This window comes from Apium graveolens, chromosome 4 (assembly GCF_009905375.1).
Source record: "Apium graveolens cultivar Ventura chromosome 4, ASM990537v1, whole genome shotgun sequence".
NCBI classification, from domain to species: Eukaryota; Viridiplantae; Streptophyta; class Magnoliopsida; order Apiales; family Apiaceae; genus Apium; species Apium graveolens.
Genome location: NC_133650.1, coordinates 56,779,211 through 56,800,350, shown reverse-complemented (window position 1 = coordinate 56,800,350; position 21,140 = coordinate 56,779,211). Strand labels below are relative to the sequence as shown.

Sequence of the window (21,140 nt, the reverse complement as noted above, 5' to 3'; positions counted from 1 at the left end):
TTAAGTGTTATTATGTGTTTATCATTTACAGATTTACTATATTCGTCATGTCTTCTGCACTATCACTCCGGAGCATACTAGATGCTCACAAGTTGACTGGTCCTAATTTAGCTATTTATTTTCACTGTAACAAGTTAGGGCACTGGAAGAGGAACTGCAAGGTTTACCTTGCAGAATTGAAGAAGAAGAAGGGTAGTAAGACTACCGCTTCTGATTCAGGCATGTTCATGATCGAAGTTAATATGTCACTAGGTCAAATTTCTACTTGGGTATTAGATACCGCCTGTGGTTCTCATATTTGCAATTCGTTGCAAGGACTAAAGGGAAGTAGGACTCTTGAAAAAGATGAGGTGATTCTACGTATGGGCAATGGAGCAAGGGTTGCGGCCATATCTGTAGGATCATTTAGTTTACATATTCCTACGGGCAAGACTATTATTTTGAATAATTGTTATTACGTTTCCTCTATTGTGAGGAATATTGTTTCTATTCCTATGTTGGATATGGATGGTTTTTCATTTATTATTAAGAATAATGAATGTTCTATCCTTAGAGATAATGTTCTTTTTTGGACGTGGCATTTTAAATAATGGTCTGTATGTATGTGACGTAGAGCATGATTTACTTCAGATTGAACAAACTAATAAAAGAAAACGAGATGATGAAAATATGACCTATTTATGGCACTGTAGGCTAGGTCATATTAGTGAAAATAGACTGCGGACATTGCATAAGGAAGGGTTACTTGACCCCTTTAATTTTGAATCATATCCTACATGCGAGTCTTGTCTATTGGGTAAAATGACCAAATCTCCATTTAGTGGACATGGAGAGAGGGCTGCAGATTTGCTAGGATTGGTACACACAAATCTATGTGGACCAATGTATACGCAAGCCATGGGTGGATTTTCATACTTCATTACTTTCATAGATGATAGATCTAGATTCGGATATGTGTATTTGATGAAACACAAGTCTGAAGCCTTTGAAAAGTTCAAAGAATATAAACATAAAGTGGAGAAACAAACCAAACACAGTATTATAACTCTTCGATCAGATCGAGGTGGTGAATACTTGAATGGAGATTTTTTAGATTATCTCAAAGAAAATGGTATAGTCTCCCAGTGGACTCCTCCATATACTCCACAGTTAAATGGGGTATCTGAAAGAAGAAATCGAACTTTGTTAGACATGGTTCGGTCCATGATGAGCTATGCGAATCTTCCAGTATTCCTGTGGGGCTATGCATTGGAAACCTCAGCATATTTACCGAATAAGGTGCCTTCCAAATCTGTTCCTCAAGCTCCATATGAGATATGGAAAGAAAGGAAACCGAGTCTTAAACATGTTAAGATTTGGGGATGTCCAGCTTATATCAAGAAAGTTGACCTAGATAAGCTGGAATCTCGATCCGTAAAATATAATTTTGTGGGATATCCTAAAGAGACTTTGGGGTATTACTTTTACACCGATCATCGGGTGTTTGTCTCCAGACATGCTACCTTCTTGGAAAAGAAGTTTATCCTTAAAGGAAACAGTGGGAGCAAAATTGAACTTCATGAAGTTCAAGAAGCACAAACTACTACGGATCAAGTGGAAACACATGTTCAGACTGAACAACCTTCTGTGGAACAGCCCATTCGTAGGTCAGGGAAAGTGTCTATCCAACCTGAGAGGTATTATGGCCTTGTAATTGAGAATGACAATGAGTTGTCAATCATTGATGATGATGACCCTGTGACCTATAATTAGGCTATGAGTAGTGTTGACTCAGAGAAATGGCATAGTGCCATGAAATCCAAAATGGAATCTATGTATACCAACCAAGTATGGACTCTGGTTGAGGCACCTGAAGGTGTTAAGCCTATTGGGTGCAAGTGGGTATACAAAAAAAAGATTGGAGCAGATGGGCAGGTGGAGACCTATAAGGCCAGGCTCGTGGCAAAAGGATTCAGACAAAGGAAAGGGATTGACTTTGATGAAACTTTTTTGCATGTAGCCTTGTTAAAATCAATTCGGATTTTGCTTGCGATTGCTGCTTACTACGACTATGAGATCTGGAAAATGGACGTGAAAACGGCCTTCCTCAATGGGAAACTTGAAGAGGAAGTGTATATGACACAGCCAGAGGGTTTTCTTTCCAAGGGAAATGAACACCTAGTGTGTAAGCTGCTGTGAACCATATATGGTTTAAAGCAAGCTTCTCGTAGATAGAACATCTTTTTGATGAGACAATCAAAGAGTTTGGTTTTATAAAAAACATCGATGAACCATGTGTCTACAAAAAGATTAGTGGGAGCGCGGTAACATTTCTTGTATTGTATTGAAAGAGGAGACATCAAGAGAGTTGACACACATAACAACGTAGCAGACCTACTCACAAAGCCACTTTCTCAAAGTCACTTTGATCGTCATAAAGACATGATGGGTATTAGATACCAGAGTGATTGGCTTTAGTACAAGTGGGATATTGAAAGAGATGTGTCCTAAGTCCAATCATGTATGATGATTTAGGAATAACTTTTATGTAATCTATTTTGATTTTATTGATATTAATAAAAGACTTGTTTTGGTTTTATTGCGGGCTTTATCTATTTAAGTGTTTAAATAAGATATACCATAGGCTAGAGTAAAGCTTTTTATGGATTATGACGAGATCATAATAATGAGACCTAAAAGATGATAACTCTAAACTTAAATATTTCCTGGTCGTAGGATTACTAACTGGTAATTAGTAATCCACAAAGATCGGTACATACTATGCTTGCTTCATTATGAAGGATGTCTGTTCTCATAGACATTTGTGTGGTGACACTATAGCTAGTATGTAGGTGCTTATTATAGAATAAGTTCACTGAACATGACTCACACATCTGAACAACTGATGGAGTTCACTCACGTGTCAGCAGTTGTTCACATAGTGATAGTTGTACAAGTATCTTTAGACTTGAGGTCATTATAGTCATCTTGTGTACACTGAACTATGATTTGGTTTAGTTCTTAGTCTCCAGGGACAATTATGAGGGCTCTACTGGGTATAGGAATTTGTAGACGAAGATAGTGTATGATCAATAAAGGATCTACCCCTTCCAGTGAAGAAAGAGAATATTCAATGCTGATCCACTTATGCTAGTTCGGGAATCTCTGGCCAGAGTGAATGAAATTAGAAGGGAGTTTCTAATTTACATTAAATAGAACTAAGCATAGTGAATGGGAAAACAAATGATTAAATAAGATAGGCTTGACACAAGTTCCATGCCTTGTATTTAATCGTGACATTGCAGGATAGAAAGAATTGATTGTACGGTAACTACTCACTGAATAGGTTCTTGGTATTCTAAGCAGTGAATTCGTATTATCTGGATAGTCGCGATATGCTGAGAAGTATCCCTCACGATGTAGAATAAATATGATTAATTAATTAATCATATTTAATGAATTAGAGAATTTATATAAATAATGATAAAATAGTTTTATTATTATTTATTTGTACTACCGGCTTAATATTGAACCTACAGGGTCACACCATAAAAGAGAATGATTTAATGGTGGAGAAATTAATTAATAATGGCTGATAATTATTTATTTATGAAATAAATAATTAATTGGTAAATTTAATAATTGATTAAATGAGATTTAATTGATTATAAATTAATTAAGAAAAAGTTCTTAATATTATTAATTAAGAATTTAATTTCTGGAAATTAAATCAAGTGAGAGAATTATTTCTAAAATGTTTAGAAAAAGGATTAATAATTAAAAGGTGTTTTAATTATTAATGAGAATAATAAAGGGTTAATAATAATAATATTTTATGAGAAAATTTTCAGCTGCAAATTTTGCATATAAATATACTATTATAGACCCTATTTTTGCCTCAACCAAAAAGATTTACAAAACCCTAATTCTCTCCACCTCCTCCTCCTTCATTACATCGTTTTCTTGGTGGATACCGGTGGAGTGCTTCACACTTGAGGAGCAGCTGCTAAGAATCTCCGCTCATTGTTCTTGGATCGCCATTAAAGACCTCCATCTTTCCATTAACGTAAAGCTGCTTAAGATAAACATACTGAACTACGAATTAAATATTATTTTTCGCATGGATCCTGCGGAGGGTTTCGGTTTTTTAAGATTTAAATTTACGTTTTCGTTGCGTTTATGTGCTAAAAACCCTTCAATAGTCTCATATCGACTGTGGATTTGAGTGTTTTTAGTTTCTTCAGGTTTGGTAGGCTTGGTTGGAGTTTCTGCTTCTTCAGACATGATTGTTTGGATCTTTACTGTATGTGTGTTAACATATAAGCTCTGATACCAATTGTTAGGTCACACAACACTGTAGAAGGGGGTTGAATACGGTGTTATTACAATCAAATCGATTTCGAACACAAGTAACAGTAAACAGATATATTCGATATAATAAACTCTGTTACAATGGAACTTTTCTCTCTCAGTGATGAACAAATATCACTAAGAGCTGCTAGGTTACAATGTATGATCTTCTCGATAATGATAACATGTATAGTGTAAACCTATGTCTGTGTTTATATAGTACACAATTACAAGATAACTTCTAATTGATATGGAATATAATTATGTCTCCTAAAATATATCAATCAGATATATTATACAAGTCTTCTTATCTTCTAACTCTTTCCATGCATATCTTCTTTTATTTTAGTCTCGATCTTCTATCCTATAAATCAGCTTCCTTCCTTAATTGTAAGTCCTCCCGCACTTAAGTTCTGATATGATCTTAAGTTCTGATATCTATCTTCTGACTTCCAGTAAGTACCGATTCCAGTAAGTCCTGATATTTCCTGTTTGTTAAGATCTGAAAACTAAACAAGAAACATATTAGACATTACATCTCAAATATATCTAACATGGGGTTATTATTCGAATTTTTGGGTTATTAGTTGGAAATTCATTGAAAAATAATTTTAATTTTTTTAATATTTAATTCAAAATTAAAGTTGTTTTGCATGACTAATTTAGGGTTGAATTTTGCATGACTAATTTAGGGTCGAATTTATAATTATTTAAATCGAATTATTAAGAAAATTTAATTAAAAATGGAAATTAATTTCGAATTTATAATTAATTAAATCGAGAATAACAGAATTTCGAATTTATAATTAATTAAATCGAAAAAATGAAAATTATTTTGAATTTCAAATTTTAATTCAAATGTATTGTTGTTTTGATTGTATTTAATTCGAAATAATTATTATTATATAATATGTTGTTTTTCGTCTTTTGATGGTATTTAAATTTGAAGTTATTCTCATTATTTAATTCGAATTATTTTTTTATTTTTATTGTATACGTGGTGATTGTTTCGATTGTGTATGTGGTGTTTAAATTTTTTATTTTAAATCAAAAAATATTGTTCAACGTGTGGTGATTGATGAATTATGTTTACAATATTCTCAGGTATGGCTAATTTTGATGATTTCGAATCTGAACGCGCATAACGTTATTTGGGATAATCGATATCACGTTAGTGAGGATGTTTGGGACGGTGCAGGGAGAGAGGAGTTGCAGAGCTATTCTGGGAACAAGTAATTGCACGATTGGAAGTTAAGAAGACCACATAGGGAATTGTTACACATGCTCGGGTTTCCGATATTTGCAGACCCTCATGTTGTCTTGGATATTGACACTCGGTTGATATCCGCTTTGGTAGAGCATTGGAGACCGGAGACCAACACTTTCTTCACGAGATAGGGGGAGATGACTGTTACATTGGAGGATGTAGGGTTTATTCTCGGGTTGCCAGTTCAGGGGATGCACTGACTTGTGGGGTGATAGAGAACAAGGCTGCGTATTTTGTTAATAACTGGTTTGACCCTTTGACCGAGGAGGATGTGGAGGAGGCTTTGTATCTAAATAACATCAAGCTAGGGTGGTTGTTTGATAGATATGGTGCACGGAAGCCTGAGAAGAATAATATGTTGGCCACGGTTGTACATGCTAAGGCGTATCTGCTATTCTTGATGGGTTGTATCCTGTTCCCTACCAATAACCGGTCTTTTGTTCATGTTCGGTATATGCACCCACTAATTAATATGCAAGAGATTCCTTATTATGGTTGGGGTGCAGTTGTGTTAGCTCATATATACAGGGGTTTGGAGAATGCTGCAAAGAAGGACAGTAAAAGCATTGCTTGTTGTGCGTGGGTGTTACAGGTTTGGTCTTACGAGATATTTCCTCGTATTGGCGTGCCTTTACGATCTCCCGGTCAGGAGGATTATCCAGCTACTGAGGGATGGGCCTATTCAACTCATCAGGGAGTTTCAAAGAAGCGTAGAATGAGAGGTCATCACCACAGCTTACCGTTCTATAGGGGTGAGTTTGATGGTGTTGCTGGTGATGAGGTGGTTTGGATGCCATATACTAGATTCGACGATATTATGGACAGTGAGATGATACAGGTGCAGTTAACTAGTTGTGGTCGAGTTCCCCTTGTATGTTATGTTGTGGTTGAGTGGCAGCATCCAGGCAAGGTGAGCAGACAGTTTGGTGCTAGTCCCCAGATTCCACGAGCGCCAGTGAACATGAGTGGCTATAGGGGGCCTAAGGAGGCCACGTTTGCAGGAGAGGATTGGCTTGTACGGTGGTTAATTGATATTGGCAAATGGGCCAGGTTTTGTTCAGATTTATATGGACTTGTTGATGACTCGATTGACATTGCGTCTAAGGCTGATTACTTGGCATGGTATACAGATGTATCTCGTATGCGAATAGGGAAGCCCGATCCACAACCTCAGCAATAGTATAAGATGAGAAAGTTGTATGATATCCTCGAGAGATATGAAGTTGTAAGTGTTTTACAAATATACATATTTCATATTACACCACACACTACCAAATTTGCATTCACACGTATTTAATCTCAAACATATAATAGCCTTGTGGAATTAATGACCTTCTGGAATTAATGAAAAACTTTATGTTTTTGTTTATAGATGGTTGTCGGGCTATATGTTGAAGCAGCTGGATGCTAGGGTTTCTCCAGAGTTTGTGGAGGAGTTTGGGAGGATTTCCGGTACCTTCCTTATACCATTCTCCCGGTTGATGAAGAAGATCAAAGGACCTGCTTATAGACCCCCCACATTTGAGAACATCAAAGAAGATTTCATTGCACATTCGGCCGATGACTTTGACATTCCAGCCATTCCTTCCCAGGATGTCGTTGACATGACACAACCATCCCAACATGTGTCTCATCCCCCCCCAGACTATTGCCTCATCCAGTAGACTCGCGAAACTTGCATCCCGCAGGATGAAAGAAGAAAAGTGGAGTATCACGAAGAGTCTGAGAATGACAAAGAAGAATGAGATATATTCAGATTGAGGATGGGGTTTTGGGATGGAGCCGAGGATTCCCGGTGGTCTTATTGTTAAGGACTATCACGTCCATGCATCAGCGATGCAGAGCCTTGCTCCAGGAACATGGGTTGATGATAAGATCATATACACTTATATGATATTATTCGTTACTCGTTTCTAATATATTTTACTTATCGCATTCATTTTACTTGTTGCTAATACATTTTATTTGTTGTATTCATTTTACTTGTTGCATTCATTTCACTTGTTGCATACATGTTACTTGTTGCTAAGTGCATACATTTTCCTTCATATTTATTTTCAGAAATTTCTAAGAAGTCGGGAGGAGGAGATTCACACTAGAGGTATATGGGAGGAGAAACTCGTCTATTACTTTATGGATCCCTACTTCATGGTACTTAGGAAAGGACATGTGAAGAAAATCAAAAAAGCATCTAGGGTCGGTGGAGATACATTGCAGAGAGCATGGAATAAAGTATTACGTAGTTTTACTGGTTTTTCCACTGCTAATGTTGGGCCTACTATTCTCGAGGCGGACTACATAATCATCCCATGTTGTGTTGGAGATGTGCATTGGGTTTTGTTCATGTTCAGTACTAGACGATTTGAAGGTCTTATCATAGATTCAATGAATGACGAGCCGTCATATCGGGAGGATATACGAGTGGTGGTATGGTCTTTTACTTGTCTACTATTAATATCTTCTATATAGTCCTTACCAATTGTATATTGTATTCATTCTCTGATAACAATTTCATTGCAATCATGGTTGTTGTCGAGGCTATTGCATATGATACATCCAATCGAGGGGCGTAACCCTGCTTCAGCCGAGGTCCTAGCTCTACCGTCTAGACCAAAACAATGAAACTCCAATGATGGCGGTCTTTATGTGATTAAATACATGGACTACTTCACACAAAGATCTGACTTAGCCGTGGTACCGAATTGGCCGCAAGAGGAGGTGGATACCTTCAGGTATCAGATAGCCAAGGAGCTTCAGTTGGGGAAGGCAAGGGGGATTCCCGGGATTCGTATGCGTAGACATCACGAAGCTTCGTAGTACATATATCACTTTCCTGGTAGTTAGCTTTATGTAGTTGGATTTCATTTCGATTTATGTGGTCGGATTATGTAGTTGGATTTCTGTTCGATTTATGTGGTTGGATTATGTAGTTGGATTTCATTTAATTTTATGTTGTCGGATTATGTAGTTGGATTTTATTTGATTTTAGGTTGTGGGGTTTTATTTCGATTTATATGGTCGGATTATGTAGTTGGATTTCAGTTCGATTTATGTGGTTGAATTATGTAGTTAGATTTCATTTGATTTTATGTTGTCGAATTATGTAGTTGGATTTTATTTGATTTTATGTGTCGGGTTTTATATTAGTTTATTTGGTTTGACACAGTTGAATTTTGGTGGATTTGTCGGATTTTGGATTGTTGGTGAATTTGTAGGTTTTTGTTGTGAATTTTGATGGATTTGGTGGGCTTGCAATTTGGCAGGTATTTGGATTGTTGTGAAAATAATCTTGAACGATAAAAATCCTTACCCGGGGAGGAGTATTATTGAAAAACACGATCAAAGCAAGGAAAATAGATGATTTAGGGTTTTCCACCGGTGAAAATCGATGGAAATCCCGAACAGCTAGAAAAAAAGAGAGGTTGAGAGAGTTTTTTTTAGGGTTTAACCGGAGTTTAGTTGTTTTTATCTAACCACACAAAAATATAAAGTTGATTTATTTTTGTTGCAACATGGGACCTACTCTCCTCCCTCCTGGTGTTTGCTGAGTGGGCTTTCTCATTCTTCTTTCTTCTACCCATATTCTTCCGTAAACATCAACTCTTTAGCCCAACAGGCGTACATCAACTCTTTAGCCCAACAGGCGTCGAGTGCTTGTGTTATTTCATTTTTCTTGTTTTTTGTATTCATTTCTTCTACTTTTCACTTTGCATTTGCATCCAGGTAATTCAAAGTTCATCACCTACTGTTTTTTCTTGTTTAAATTTGTGTTGACTCTGCTTGTATAAACTTACAAAGATTTGGTCTTTCTTTATATTTTGCAATCTGGGTATTGTTACTTTTGTGTCATTTTTAATGGGTTTCGGATTGTATTGTTTGTCAAGTTCTAATGGATTTATTATGTGAGGTGGTTTCTTGATGTTGACCTAAGTTGTTGATATATTGCAAGACAGTGGAGATTGTAGGTTGTTAAAATAATGTAATGAAGAATCTTTTAAAGAAACTTCATATTAAACACAATCAGTCTCATGATTTACAAGGCTCTACTTCATCCAAGACCACTAAGTTGAGTGATGTTTCCGCTCCCCAGAGGTTTTCGCACTCTGAGCATAAATCTTTTTCAGCTATTTCTGGTTGGTTAAATTCAGTTACTAATAGACGCAGTCCCAGTCCACCTCCATCTTCAAATGTGACTAGAGGAGACATAATTGAGCAATCTGATTCCGCCACCAGTAGTGCTCTGGAAGCTGATTTGGATGCAGTTTTACGCGATTCTGATACTACCAACTTAAGGGATCCTTATACAGATGAGGATTATCAGATGCAATTGGCTTTGGAGTTGAGTGTAAGGGAGGACCCTGAAGCACTTCAGATTGAGGCAGTTAAACAGATTAGCTTGGCTCCTTCACATTTCGAGAACAATGCAGCTGAAGTTGTTGCATATCAATATTGGGTTAGTATTGTCCTCTACTTGTACTTGGTAGTTTGTATATCATCTTTTTTAGCTGGTTAAAACTTAAAATTCGCTTGGATGCATTAAATTTTTTTAACTAAAATTGGTAAGCTACCTAGAGAGATAATGAGATGGGGCATTTGATCACTGAAATTGATGATAGTTTCCTTGAGCAATATGTAGTATTATTTTGCCCTTTATGTTGTTTTCCTAGTATTTTCACCAGTCGTTAAAGGCAAAATACTATCCTATTGTGCATTGAAATGCATGAAAAATATGACATTAGAGTTTGTACTTATTTTGCGGGTTATGCTCTACTATGTTGCGAAAAATGGAGCAATAGTACAAATAAGAAAACCGATCTTATTTATGTTTCGCAGAATTACAATGCACTTAGCTATGATGATGCGGTTACTGATGGTTTTTATGATCTATATGGTATCTCAATGGAGTCCACTTCATCAGAGATGCCTTCCCTTGTTAATCTTCAGAGCAAATTAACAACAGATAATATCACCTGGGAAGCAATTCTTGTTAATACGGTTACAGACTCTGATTTAAAGCACCTGAGACAGAAAGCCTCGGAAATAGCCGCCAGGTCAGATTTTCCAAATTTAGCAGGCTGTGGTTTGGTAAAGGAACTTGCTGCATTGGTCTCTGATCACATGGGGGGGCCTGTGGTGGATCCTGATAGCATCTTTATGGCATGGAGAAGTCTTAGTTTTAATTTGAGGGAAAGTTTTGGGAGTTTGGTCTTGCCTCTTGGTTCAGTCACAGTTGGATTACCTCGTCATCGTGCACTGTTATTTAAGGTAATATAAGATTATTCATGTATTGTAAGTTGAAATTATTTCCTCACTGTGGACAATAAACAGTATATTGTTCTGCTCTGTAGTCATTAAAATTCATACTTTTGATGATCTAGTCAAAGCTTCTTTTTTTATTAAAAAAAGTCAAATCTTCTATGGGATAACTGATGTCCAGTTGTTGGATGTCTGAAGTGGTATTACTTTGAGGATTTATGTGACATGAAATGAGTTGGGTCAGTTAGTAGCAAAGTGGATACACTGACTAAGGAATTGTATCTGAAGCGGGACAGTGGATTTGACTGAACGTGAACTAAATTGCTGCATAACCTATATTGGATGTATTTTGCTTATTTCCTAAATCAATAACTGATGTACAGGGAATACATTGTTGACTTAATGGCGGACCCTGGGACACTTATTCCATCAGACATTGCGGGATCACATATAGAGTATGAGAACTCTCTCTTTCCAACTGGCCTTCTGGATGTAAATCCCACCCTTATTGATTCCTCGAGTAGCGGGGTTAATACATTACATCAAGGAGTGTCAGAGCAGCGAACTCTGAAAGATGGGTCTAGGTCTAGTACTATCGGTGCTGCAGGAAGAAAGTCCAGAGAAGGAAGTGAACTTGTGTCATTTCGAGATATGTTTCCATTTGGTAAAGCTGAAGAAGAGGACAACAAGGCATCTGCTACAAGTCCTGTCGAAGTAAAGAAGGATACTGCTGAATTTTCTAACAAGCCCAACAAAGTACACATGCTTGTAAGATCTCCTTCTTGGACTGAAGGTGTTAGCTCCCCAGCTGCACGCAAGATGAAGGTGAAGGATGTCTCACAGTACATGATTGATACTGCCAAAGAGAACCCTCAGTTGGCGCAGAAGCTTCATGCTGTGTTACTTGAAAGCGGTGTTGTTGCTCCTCCAAATTTGTTTACTGAAATACATCAAGAGGAATCAAATATAGCAACAGTTGAGCATATGTTCCCATTAGAATATAATGAAAGTAGTAGAGATGGTGAAGACAGCCAGAAAACGGAAGGTCAAGGACCTCAAGGTAATATTAATCAAACTCACCTTTTGGCTTCTCCGCCTTACCATAATGTGCATTCTGAAGTATACTAGTATAAAATTTCAGATTACCGGCCAAATGCCAGAGAAGTTCTGGGACTGTTGGTTTCATCTCAGTCCGATGAAGCCCCGTTGAATTTCGAGAGGAACATTCCGGTTGCATCAGCAGCAGCGGCAGCAGCTGTTGTTGCGTCTTCAATAGTAGTGGCTGTGTCGAGGAAATGTTCTGATTCTAATCTTGAACTTCCTGTTGCTGCTGCTGCCACTGCTAAAGCTGCAGTTTTAGTGGCAACAACTGCAGCTCTTAGCAAGCAGTATGAGAATTTAGATTCACATTTTCCAGGTGTCCTTGCTTCCATACCATTGGGCCACGAACGAAGAGTTGAAGACCCGGAGGCACACGTGGATGACACTGTTTACGAGCCACAAGGTCGTGGTCATCAATTAGCAGATGCTCTACAAGGAAATCCTGATGCTGAAAACACATCAGAGAGATCTACAAGACAAGAAAGCATAAGAACTGCTGCGTCACTTGATGAAGTATCAGATTGTGAGATTCCCTGGGAGGATATCACGTTGGGCGAGCGTATAGGACTTGGTACTAACCTGCACTTACATTTGTTAGTGTTCTTAAAATCCATGATGTTAACATCTTATCCAGTGCAGTGTTTTTACTTCATGTACGTTTCTTTATTTTCTGGGTTTAGGATCATATGGGGAGGTCTATCACGGTGATTGGCATGGAACAGTAAGTTCATTTGTCTTGTTTTCTGCTGAAGTCATTATATTAGTCTAGTACTTGATTTCCTATTTCTATTCTTATTCCTTAGATCTCTAATTCTAATAATGTGTATCATTGACCCACTTCTGATAATGTTGTGTTCCTGTTTTTTTTTTTAAATTCTGCGGTCAACAATTCTGGACAACTTTCAGTATTATGAAATTTAAATTTGGAAGAAGCCACCAGGAAGTTAAAAGCAAATTTTATTTCTTCAGTTCATTATTATGTATTTCGTTTACTGGCCACTATTTTGACTACTGATTATTAGTCAGTCATTTTTATTTGTATTTTGTGTAATAGAAACATTATTAATTTTTTTAGTGACATTGGTTGAACTATAATCAATGCTGATATGAACAAATTAATCTATTGGTTAAATATTATGGTAGTAGTGTACTCATTTTCACCACTTATCGTATCGCATTTCCTTTTACTACTATCTACTCAAACCTTGGTCTGAGGATGATGGGCTGATTACTTATTTTTTGATTTGTCATACAATACACATAGCCCATAGGCAACTTACGTTAGTAGTGTATTTCTTGATGTGCAGAGTATATATAAATCCATCTTCAAGGTATTTGCAGCTCAAACTTGTAAAAGACTCTAAAAGGTTTTGCAGAAATCAGGATAAAAGATGATTACAAATTTCCTGTCTTAATGGCATTCTCTATGGTTGTTTACGTTACTTAATAAATTCCCTGTCCTTTGTGTAGTTGGAATCTTTAGAGCTTATTTCTTTATATTAGGATACGACTTATTGCAAACTTGTCTAATTTTAAATTAATAAAATAATTGATAACTCTTTTTTTGTCACTGTTGGTTGTATTTTGTTGTCGTTTATGTTACTACTGTATTTTCTGTCTCTGTTGAACAAGGACCTTACAATTTACAAATGCTTTTGATTTTCAGGAAGTTGCTGTGAAGAGGTTCCTGGACCAAGTTATTACCAGTGAATCCCTCAAAGAATTCAAGAGTGAGGTAGAATATTTACTCTAGACATCGTAAGTGGATTTATAGGGTAGATATGCTAACCTAGGGTTAATCCAGAATTCCTTGTACTGACTGCTGTTCTTTTCAATGTATGTGCTCCCTCTTGGCTGTAGTCTTCTTTTGGTGCTCTGCTGTGATTTGCACTCGAAAAATGCTAAAGAAACACAAATCTTAATTCTTTGCATTTATTGCGATTATATAACCAAACGATATTGAGAGCCAGAAACAATTTTCAAGCTACTAAACAAAGATATAAGCGATTATATAACCAAACGATATTGAAAGCCAGAAACAATCTTTCAAGCTACTAAACAAAGATATTAGAGATGGTGTACATAAATATCAAGTTGTTTAGATTCAATAAGAAAAATGGAAAGAAGAGGAATATCAAGTCATTTCTATCATTTGATTGCTATATACTTCGTAATTTATTTATAGATATTCCCATTATCTATCGTATGATATGGTCTAGATGTTCTGTATATATGAGTTTCCAACAACTGAAAGAAATTTGATGTTTGCATAATACTGCTGCATAATTTGGAGAACCTGGCAGTAGGTGTAATAATTGTGCAGATTGGTCATTTATAAATTATAAAAATACTAGTTTCATTATGGAATGAGGTAAAAACCTTGTTACACTGAAATTGGTGTAGCATGGACCATGCTTAATTTTAATTTACGTAATATTTGTGAGGTTGAATAAGGAACCATAACCATCAGGCAACCAACAGACAAAAAATACAAATGAATTCAAAGACTTTAAGGTGGGAGGGGTTTGAACCGGGACCACTCTGACCCTCCCTATACCCGTTCTTGAATACCCTGTTCTCTATAACCATGCTGCGGTACTATATTTAGTTGATTTGACATTGAAGATTAGAAAATGGAAATTTATGTATCTTCTTTGGCTTGCAAGGTCCTGATCATGAAAAGAGCTAGACATCCCAATGTTGTTCTCTTCATGGGTGCAGTTACTCATGCTCCAAATCTTTCAATAGTGACTGAATTTCTGCCTAGGTATGTCTGTAAATGTATGGTATCACATAATTACATTGTATTATTAAAAATAACCTTGATTGGTAAGTTTATGCTTACCAACTTCTGATGGATTAGCCTGTAAAGAACCTAGAAGTTCTCTTTTTCCATCTAATTATGTTCTGTTTAATAACATCATGATTTAAAGTCAAAAACCAGTTTGGTGTCTCTCCATTGAGTGTATTCATCAATTACTTCTTCAATTGTCTATTATTATGATGTTATGATCATTAGTTCTTGAGAAATGCTAGGTACCCAAAACGGTTCCAAAATTCCACATGGCATTTTCTGATTGGTCATCATACAATTAATAAGATGGATCCCCTAGCATTCACATCAATCTCACCAATTAAATAGCCCAAAGTGAACCATCACCCATGCCACATCATTTTGGAACTACTTTTTGTACCCAATTTTGGGTTCCTAGCACTACTATTAGTTCTTTGTCAATATTTTTTAATCGTTTTTATTGGCCCTAATGTCCTTAATTTTTGGTGCATTTATGTTAACTATTTACCTGGCGCTTTTATATCTAAGATTTAATTATTTATTTGTAGTAATAGAAGTGTCTTAATTTCATTATTTCATATGGACAAATATAGTTAATACTGTTTTTAATCAACTTTTAGTTATCTATTGGTGAGAATGCGAAATTAAAGGGAAATGCTATTGGGAAGCTATGTTCTCATGCCTTATATTCATTCCATATATTATCTGGTTGGAATTATTTCAATTAAAGAAACACTTCTTTTACCCTTCAAACACAACTTTGTTTCTATAATCAAACCTCATTTTTCTTTTATTGAAGCTCAAAGCAGAACCCCTCTATCTCCTTATACTTTGCTTGATGTTTGTCCAACTTCAAGTTGCAAATCTGTATTAAAGATCTTTTGTTCCATTAACTTGTTAACAAAGAATATTTTAGTTGTAAAAATAACTGCCCCTAAATCTTTTGTATAGGTAAACCAATATACAATTAGTTCATGATCAATAATATGATTGGGTTCCTCTGCTTTTGTGTTTAGTTGTCTTTTGGTGAAGTTGTTTTTATTTGTTGCACAAGTTTATCATAAAACAAGCTTGATTTATATTTGGTTGTGCAGAGGTAGTTTGTATAGGCTAATTCACAAGTCCAACAACCAATTAGATGTGCGGAGGCGTATGAGGATGGCTCTTGATGCAGTATGCTCTCAATATCTCTTTTCTAAATACCAACATAATAAGGTTTTGCTGTTTTGGATTTACTTGTGAATTAAATGGCTATCTGTGCCCCCTAATTAAATTTTCAGGCTAGGGGAATGAATTATTTGCACAACTGTACACCAGTAGTAGTTCATCGTGATTTGAAATCCCCAAATCTCCTTGTAGATAAGAACTGGGTTGTGAAGGTGGCTTTCTATTATAATATTCAAAAATATTGATTGACTTTTACAAGCACACTTAAAATTGATTTTTTTTAATAGAATCTTCTACTTATCACTAGGTTTGTGATTTTGGGCTATCAAGAATGAAGTATAACACATTTCTTTCCTCAAGGTCTACTGCTGGGACGGTGAGGTGTATTTGGCTATTTGTTATATAGCATTTTTTACACTGCTTCTGTCCATGCTAGCATTTTCTTACTTGAATATTATTACGTAATATATTATCTATAATTCATATTTGCTTTTTTCTATATGATATGCTGTTTGGTATTTGCCTTGTTGGTGCTACATATATTTGCTATAGAGTAGCTTGCATACTCTCATGGATAAAACTATCCATATCATTCTTTTACAGAGTCGAGGTTTTTTTCTGCATTTTAAATAATCTTAGCTTCCTCTGTGGTCCATTTACTCTGGCTACCTTACAATTGTTTTTCAGTTGTTTGCTACCTTCCCTAAATGGAAGAGTATTGCTACAGTACTGAGAGTCAGCTAATATTTGTTGCATCATTTTATTATCAGCCATTTCTGTAGAAGATAGCACAGTGCTGTTGGTCCTAGTATCGTGGAATTGGGAGATGTTTTGGTTGCCAAATTCTCGATATCAAGGTGGTTGCTGTGATCCATAGTCTACAGATATTAAATCTACAAATTTGTATGCTCTTGCAGGAAAATTTAGTTAAATCTCATATCCCGTAACCTATTTATGCTTCCTTTGCAACTTCTGCATTTGAAAATACTTCATTAGTATGTATCACATAATAAAAAGTGATATAGGAATTCATATAGTTGATATGACATCATATGATTATGCATGTTTTTATGATGTACTTTTCTGATGATTTTTTAAGTAGAAAATGAATGGATACTGAAGCTGAAAAAGAAACGTTAAGTAGCATGGTGTTAAAGATGGCACCACAGAACTGTTAAAAGTGATAACATTTTGTTTCCTCCTTTGCTATGCCCATTATTTTTTGGTTCCATCTTTTTTGCAATACAAATGTCCTTGTTACATTTGAGTCCAAATCAATGTCAAGAAAAGTAGAAAACTTGGTGCAGATTTTTTTTACCATACTGGGTAGAAAATGGATGAATAATGTGGGAGAATTAGGTGGAAGATATTAAAAGTGATAAGGATTATTGGGATGACTTATCACCATAGTGGTTTTTGAAAACTAATAATTAGGGTAAAAGTTGGGGAAAGCATAACCAAAAATGGATTTGGTGCGCTCTCTCTGTAGTATAGATTTTCGAGTTTTATGAATATGTGATAGAAGCTTTAGTTTTAATGCTCATATTTTTTGCCATCTATGAGAGAACCTGGTTTCACTTGTACCAATGACGTATGAAGTAGGCATCATGGAAATAAAGCTACAAATTGATGAATATATAGTTAAACACTTTAATCTAATACTTGTTTAGAAGTGAAAAAAGAAAAATATGTGATTATTTTTTAAAGAACACGTCCAGTTTAGGCGTGCGTTAAATATATATTAAACCTGTTGTGTTTGTCATATTTATCTAGATCTGTAGTTCTTATAACTCGTATCTACTGTTGATAATGGTACGAGGTTTCAAGTTAAAGGTCTTAGAGTATCAATTGCTATATAACTTTTTTGCATGACTGTTTTCTGTTGTATGTAAGGTTATGCTTATTGCACCTACTTGTTTATTTATTGAGTAAATACTGGTTAAGCTTCAATTGTACCCACAATGGATCTGTTTCATGATGTTGTGGTTATTTCGGTTTTTTCCTTCTACCACCACCTTTTTTGACCTGGAATGCTATATACTTAGATGTCTCGAATGAAGAATACATTAAGAAGTAAGAACCATAGGCAATCAAGTTCTGTTGTATATATATAATGTATGTAGTTTAGATTTTATATGTTTTTGTATGTTGTGGAAAAATTATAGTGCATGCGCGCGAACATGTATAAATTTCTCCATCAAGCCAGCTCTCCAGTGCCTCGCGTGTTGACAATTCACTTCAGTATGATATTTAGTGGGATGATTCAACTTATGGAAAGATCGCACAAATTTGAACCCGTACACGACTAACATGTACTAGTACCATTTATTCTGTCTTAGGCTCTTAGAAAAGGAGATTCCTATCTCTGGATCCTACCATGTTCATTCATACATGTGGAGTAGGGTTTTATAGTGTGTCTGTATGTAATGTCCCCATTGTACATCCATACCTTTGGAGCAGGGTTTTATGACGTTATCTTGCATATAATATTTTATTCTTATGTATAAAATTGTAAAGTATGCTTTTCACTGGGCTAATGGCCATTTTGGGAGTAAGGGTTGAAGAGGGAGGCGTGGTATGGTTAATGTTTTTTTTTGCAATTTGTTTCATTTGTTAGTGTTCGTATTATTCCTCTTTTCTTTCTTTGTTTATATATATTGTATTATTTGTTTATCATTTGATAAGTCAATAGCATAGATTTAAGGCAATATGCTATTGAGATTGGGGAGATGGAAAAGTGTACTGGTATCAGTTAACAATGACCATGATGGTGGTATGATATTGACATGCTATCTCTGTTGTACAGTTTATATGTATTTTGCCTACGAGTGCTTGTTTAGATAAATTGAGATGGGCCTACTTAATCTTGTGTTTGCTTGTGTATCTAACTCAATATGATTGACTTGATTGCCTCGTATCTGACTCCATCAAAACTACATGCTCAACCCTACTTGTTGCAGTTGATTCTTATTCCTGTTACCTTGTAATCATATGACATTTCTGCAGGCAGAGTGGATGGCTCCGGAGGTGCTCAGAAATGAACCATCAGATGAGAAGTATGTGTCGCTCTGCTTCTTCACCCCATTTCTTCTACGTAATTGAAAAAAGATTATGTTGTTTACATTCCAACTATGTCATGACAGGTCTGATGTTTTTAGTTATGGAGTAATACTGTGGGAGCTTTGTACTATGCGACAACCGTGGGGGGGATTGAACCCGATGCAAGTTGTAGGGGCAGTTGGATATCAGCATCACAGGCTTGACATTCCAGAAGACATTGATCCCATTATTGCTGATATCATCAGCAAGTGCTGGCAAACGTTAGTATATGTTGACCTCCTTGTTTCCTTCTTGCAAGTTGCTTTAGTGATTTAATTAGCACTACTAATTGCATAGCAGACTGATCAATTTAAAAAAAAAAGCACTTTGAATGCTACTTTTAAAGTGTAGCTATACGTTTAGTACACCACTTCTCTTTAAGGATAAGGTTAATATTTAAAAACACTTTAGACTTTTCCCGCTTGCAAACTTTGTAAATGGGTTTCCAGGACTACTTTTGAATTATGAAAAAGAAAAGTGTGAATTGGATACTGGCAATGTTTTGTCTGACCAATCTTATATGTACACGGTTATGCATACTTTGAAGGCGTCAACTAAGATTTTAGTGCCTTATAAACATTGTGCCTTGGCCAATCTACAGGCTTGCAATTTTGCCTACCAGGCTTGAAATTCTTTTTTCAAAATACAGACTTGAAAGTTTAACCATCTTGCAATTTACAATGCGTGATTATACCTGGGGCTTATACTGTATAAAATTTATGTTGTAGCGATCCAAGATTACGACCTTCGTTCACTGAAATCATGGCCGCTTTAAAGCCGATCATTAGTTCACAAGTTCCTAGGCCCCCTCTAGCTGCAAGCAGTGCGCAAGAACAGGGTCAGCCTTAATAACTTTTAGGAGGAAATGGAAGTCGGATGGGTCAATGAGGAATATAAGCTAGAGCACGACCCCATTGGAATGCCTTGTAATAACGGCAAGCATCATATTGCGAGGAACAAATGTAAGAAAGACTGTTACTTGAAGGCATACTTTTGATGTTTGATTCAATTTGTGATTCTTTACGCCATTCTTTAGGCCCACTTTAGTCTCAAGGGATATAGTGTTGCTGTCTTGTAAAGCTTTCTCAGGTTTAGTCAAAGTTTGATGTTATATTTTGATCCGAAAATTGTATCAAATTGCTTCAGATGAATTATGAACCATACTTGCAATGTTGTTAGTATTCCTCCGGATTGATTGAGGATCTTTTTCTATATCTGATAACCCTAAAGAGGGAAGACACACAGATATATAAATCATAAAACATGATTTTATAATTTCTCTACAATCCATAATAATTTACACATAACGGTTATTTCTATATATTTAAGTATCCTATCATATTAATCACATACCAAATAAGCAAAATCATTTAAATAATTATAAAGATGATGAATCAAGAGCAGCTCACCGGAGTCCCTGGTGAATGCTATGCCCTATTTCGACTTGCCCGTCATCTTGGGCTCTGCAACTTCAGGCGTCTCAACGGACTATCTACCGTTTCTTGCTTCTTCATCTTTATAATTATTATAATAGTACATGTTTATTAGGTACTTGATCTATATGAAATTCAGCTTAAATATATATATAAACTGTATGTTATCTTGTTATAGATCACATAAGTGAGGTTTTTAGCTTGCCATTAATGTATAAAGAAAAGAAATTTGTATAAGAAAACTTCAGAGAGAAAATAACTAAGCGAGTGATGGATTTTTTAAACTGATAAAAACACTGATGATCTTTTTTGTTACAATTCTCCTCTTTTATAGAGGGAGAGATTTCTCTTACATAATATGCTTTCCCGACATAATATTCCTTTTCTTTCCTTTCATCCCTTCCTTTTTCTTTTCTTCTGTCTTCTTTTTCAACGTTTGCCATTTTTTCTTTTGTCTTCTTTTTCTTTTGTCTTCCTTTTCTTTTCTTCTGTCTTCTTTTGTCTTCTGTCTTCTTTTTCTTTTCTTCTGTCTTCTTTTTCAACTTTTGCCACTTTTTCTTCTGTCTTCTTTTCAACTTTCGCCATTTTTTCATCCCTTCCTTTTTCTTTTCTTCTGTCTTCTTTTTCAACGTTTGCCACTTTTTCTTTTGTCTTCTTTTTCTTTTCTGTCTTCTTTTTCTTCATGCTTTCTCTT

General features: G+C 35.7%; 1 protein-coding gene across 4 annotated transcripts; it reads left to right on the top strand.

The window, feature by feature from the left end:
- The first annotated feature begins 10,723 nt into the window (after positions 1-10,723).
- LOC141717992 (putative serine/threonine-protein kinase SIS8) lies at positions 10,724-20,196 on the top strand. 4 transcript variants are annotated; one of them, XR_012573888.1, is made up of 12 exons: positions 10,724-10,861; positions 11,236-11,912; positions 11,994-12,524; positions 12,634-12,674; positions 13,620-13,688; positions 14,620-14,720; positions 15,842-15,920; positions 16,028-16,126; positions 16,222-16,290; positions 16,685-16,771; positions 18,921-18,970; positions 19,058-19,147. XR_012573888.1 is itself a non-coding variant. In XM_074520313.1 (12 exons), exons 2-12 carry the CDS (start codon positions 11,255-11,257, stop codon positions 19,860-19,862), a joined length of 1,995 nt encoding a protein of 664 aa, XP_074376414.1. In that variant the 5' UTR covers positions 10,724-10,861; positions 11,236-11,254; the 3' UTR covers positions 19,863-20,196. The 4 variants fall into 4 exon arrangements, 2 of the variants coding, with proteins under 2 accessions (XP_074376414.1, XP_074376415.1); XR_012573887.1 differs by having other exon boundaries at positions 16,222-16,295; XM_074520313.1 differs by lacking the exon at positions 16,685-16,771 and adding an exon at positions 19,742-20,196 and having other exon boundaries at positions 19,058-19,234.
- Positions 20,197-21,140: the final 944 nt, after the last annotated feature.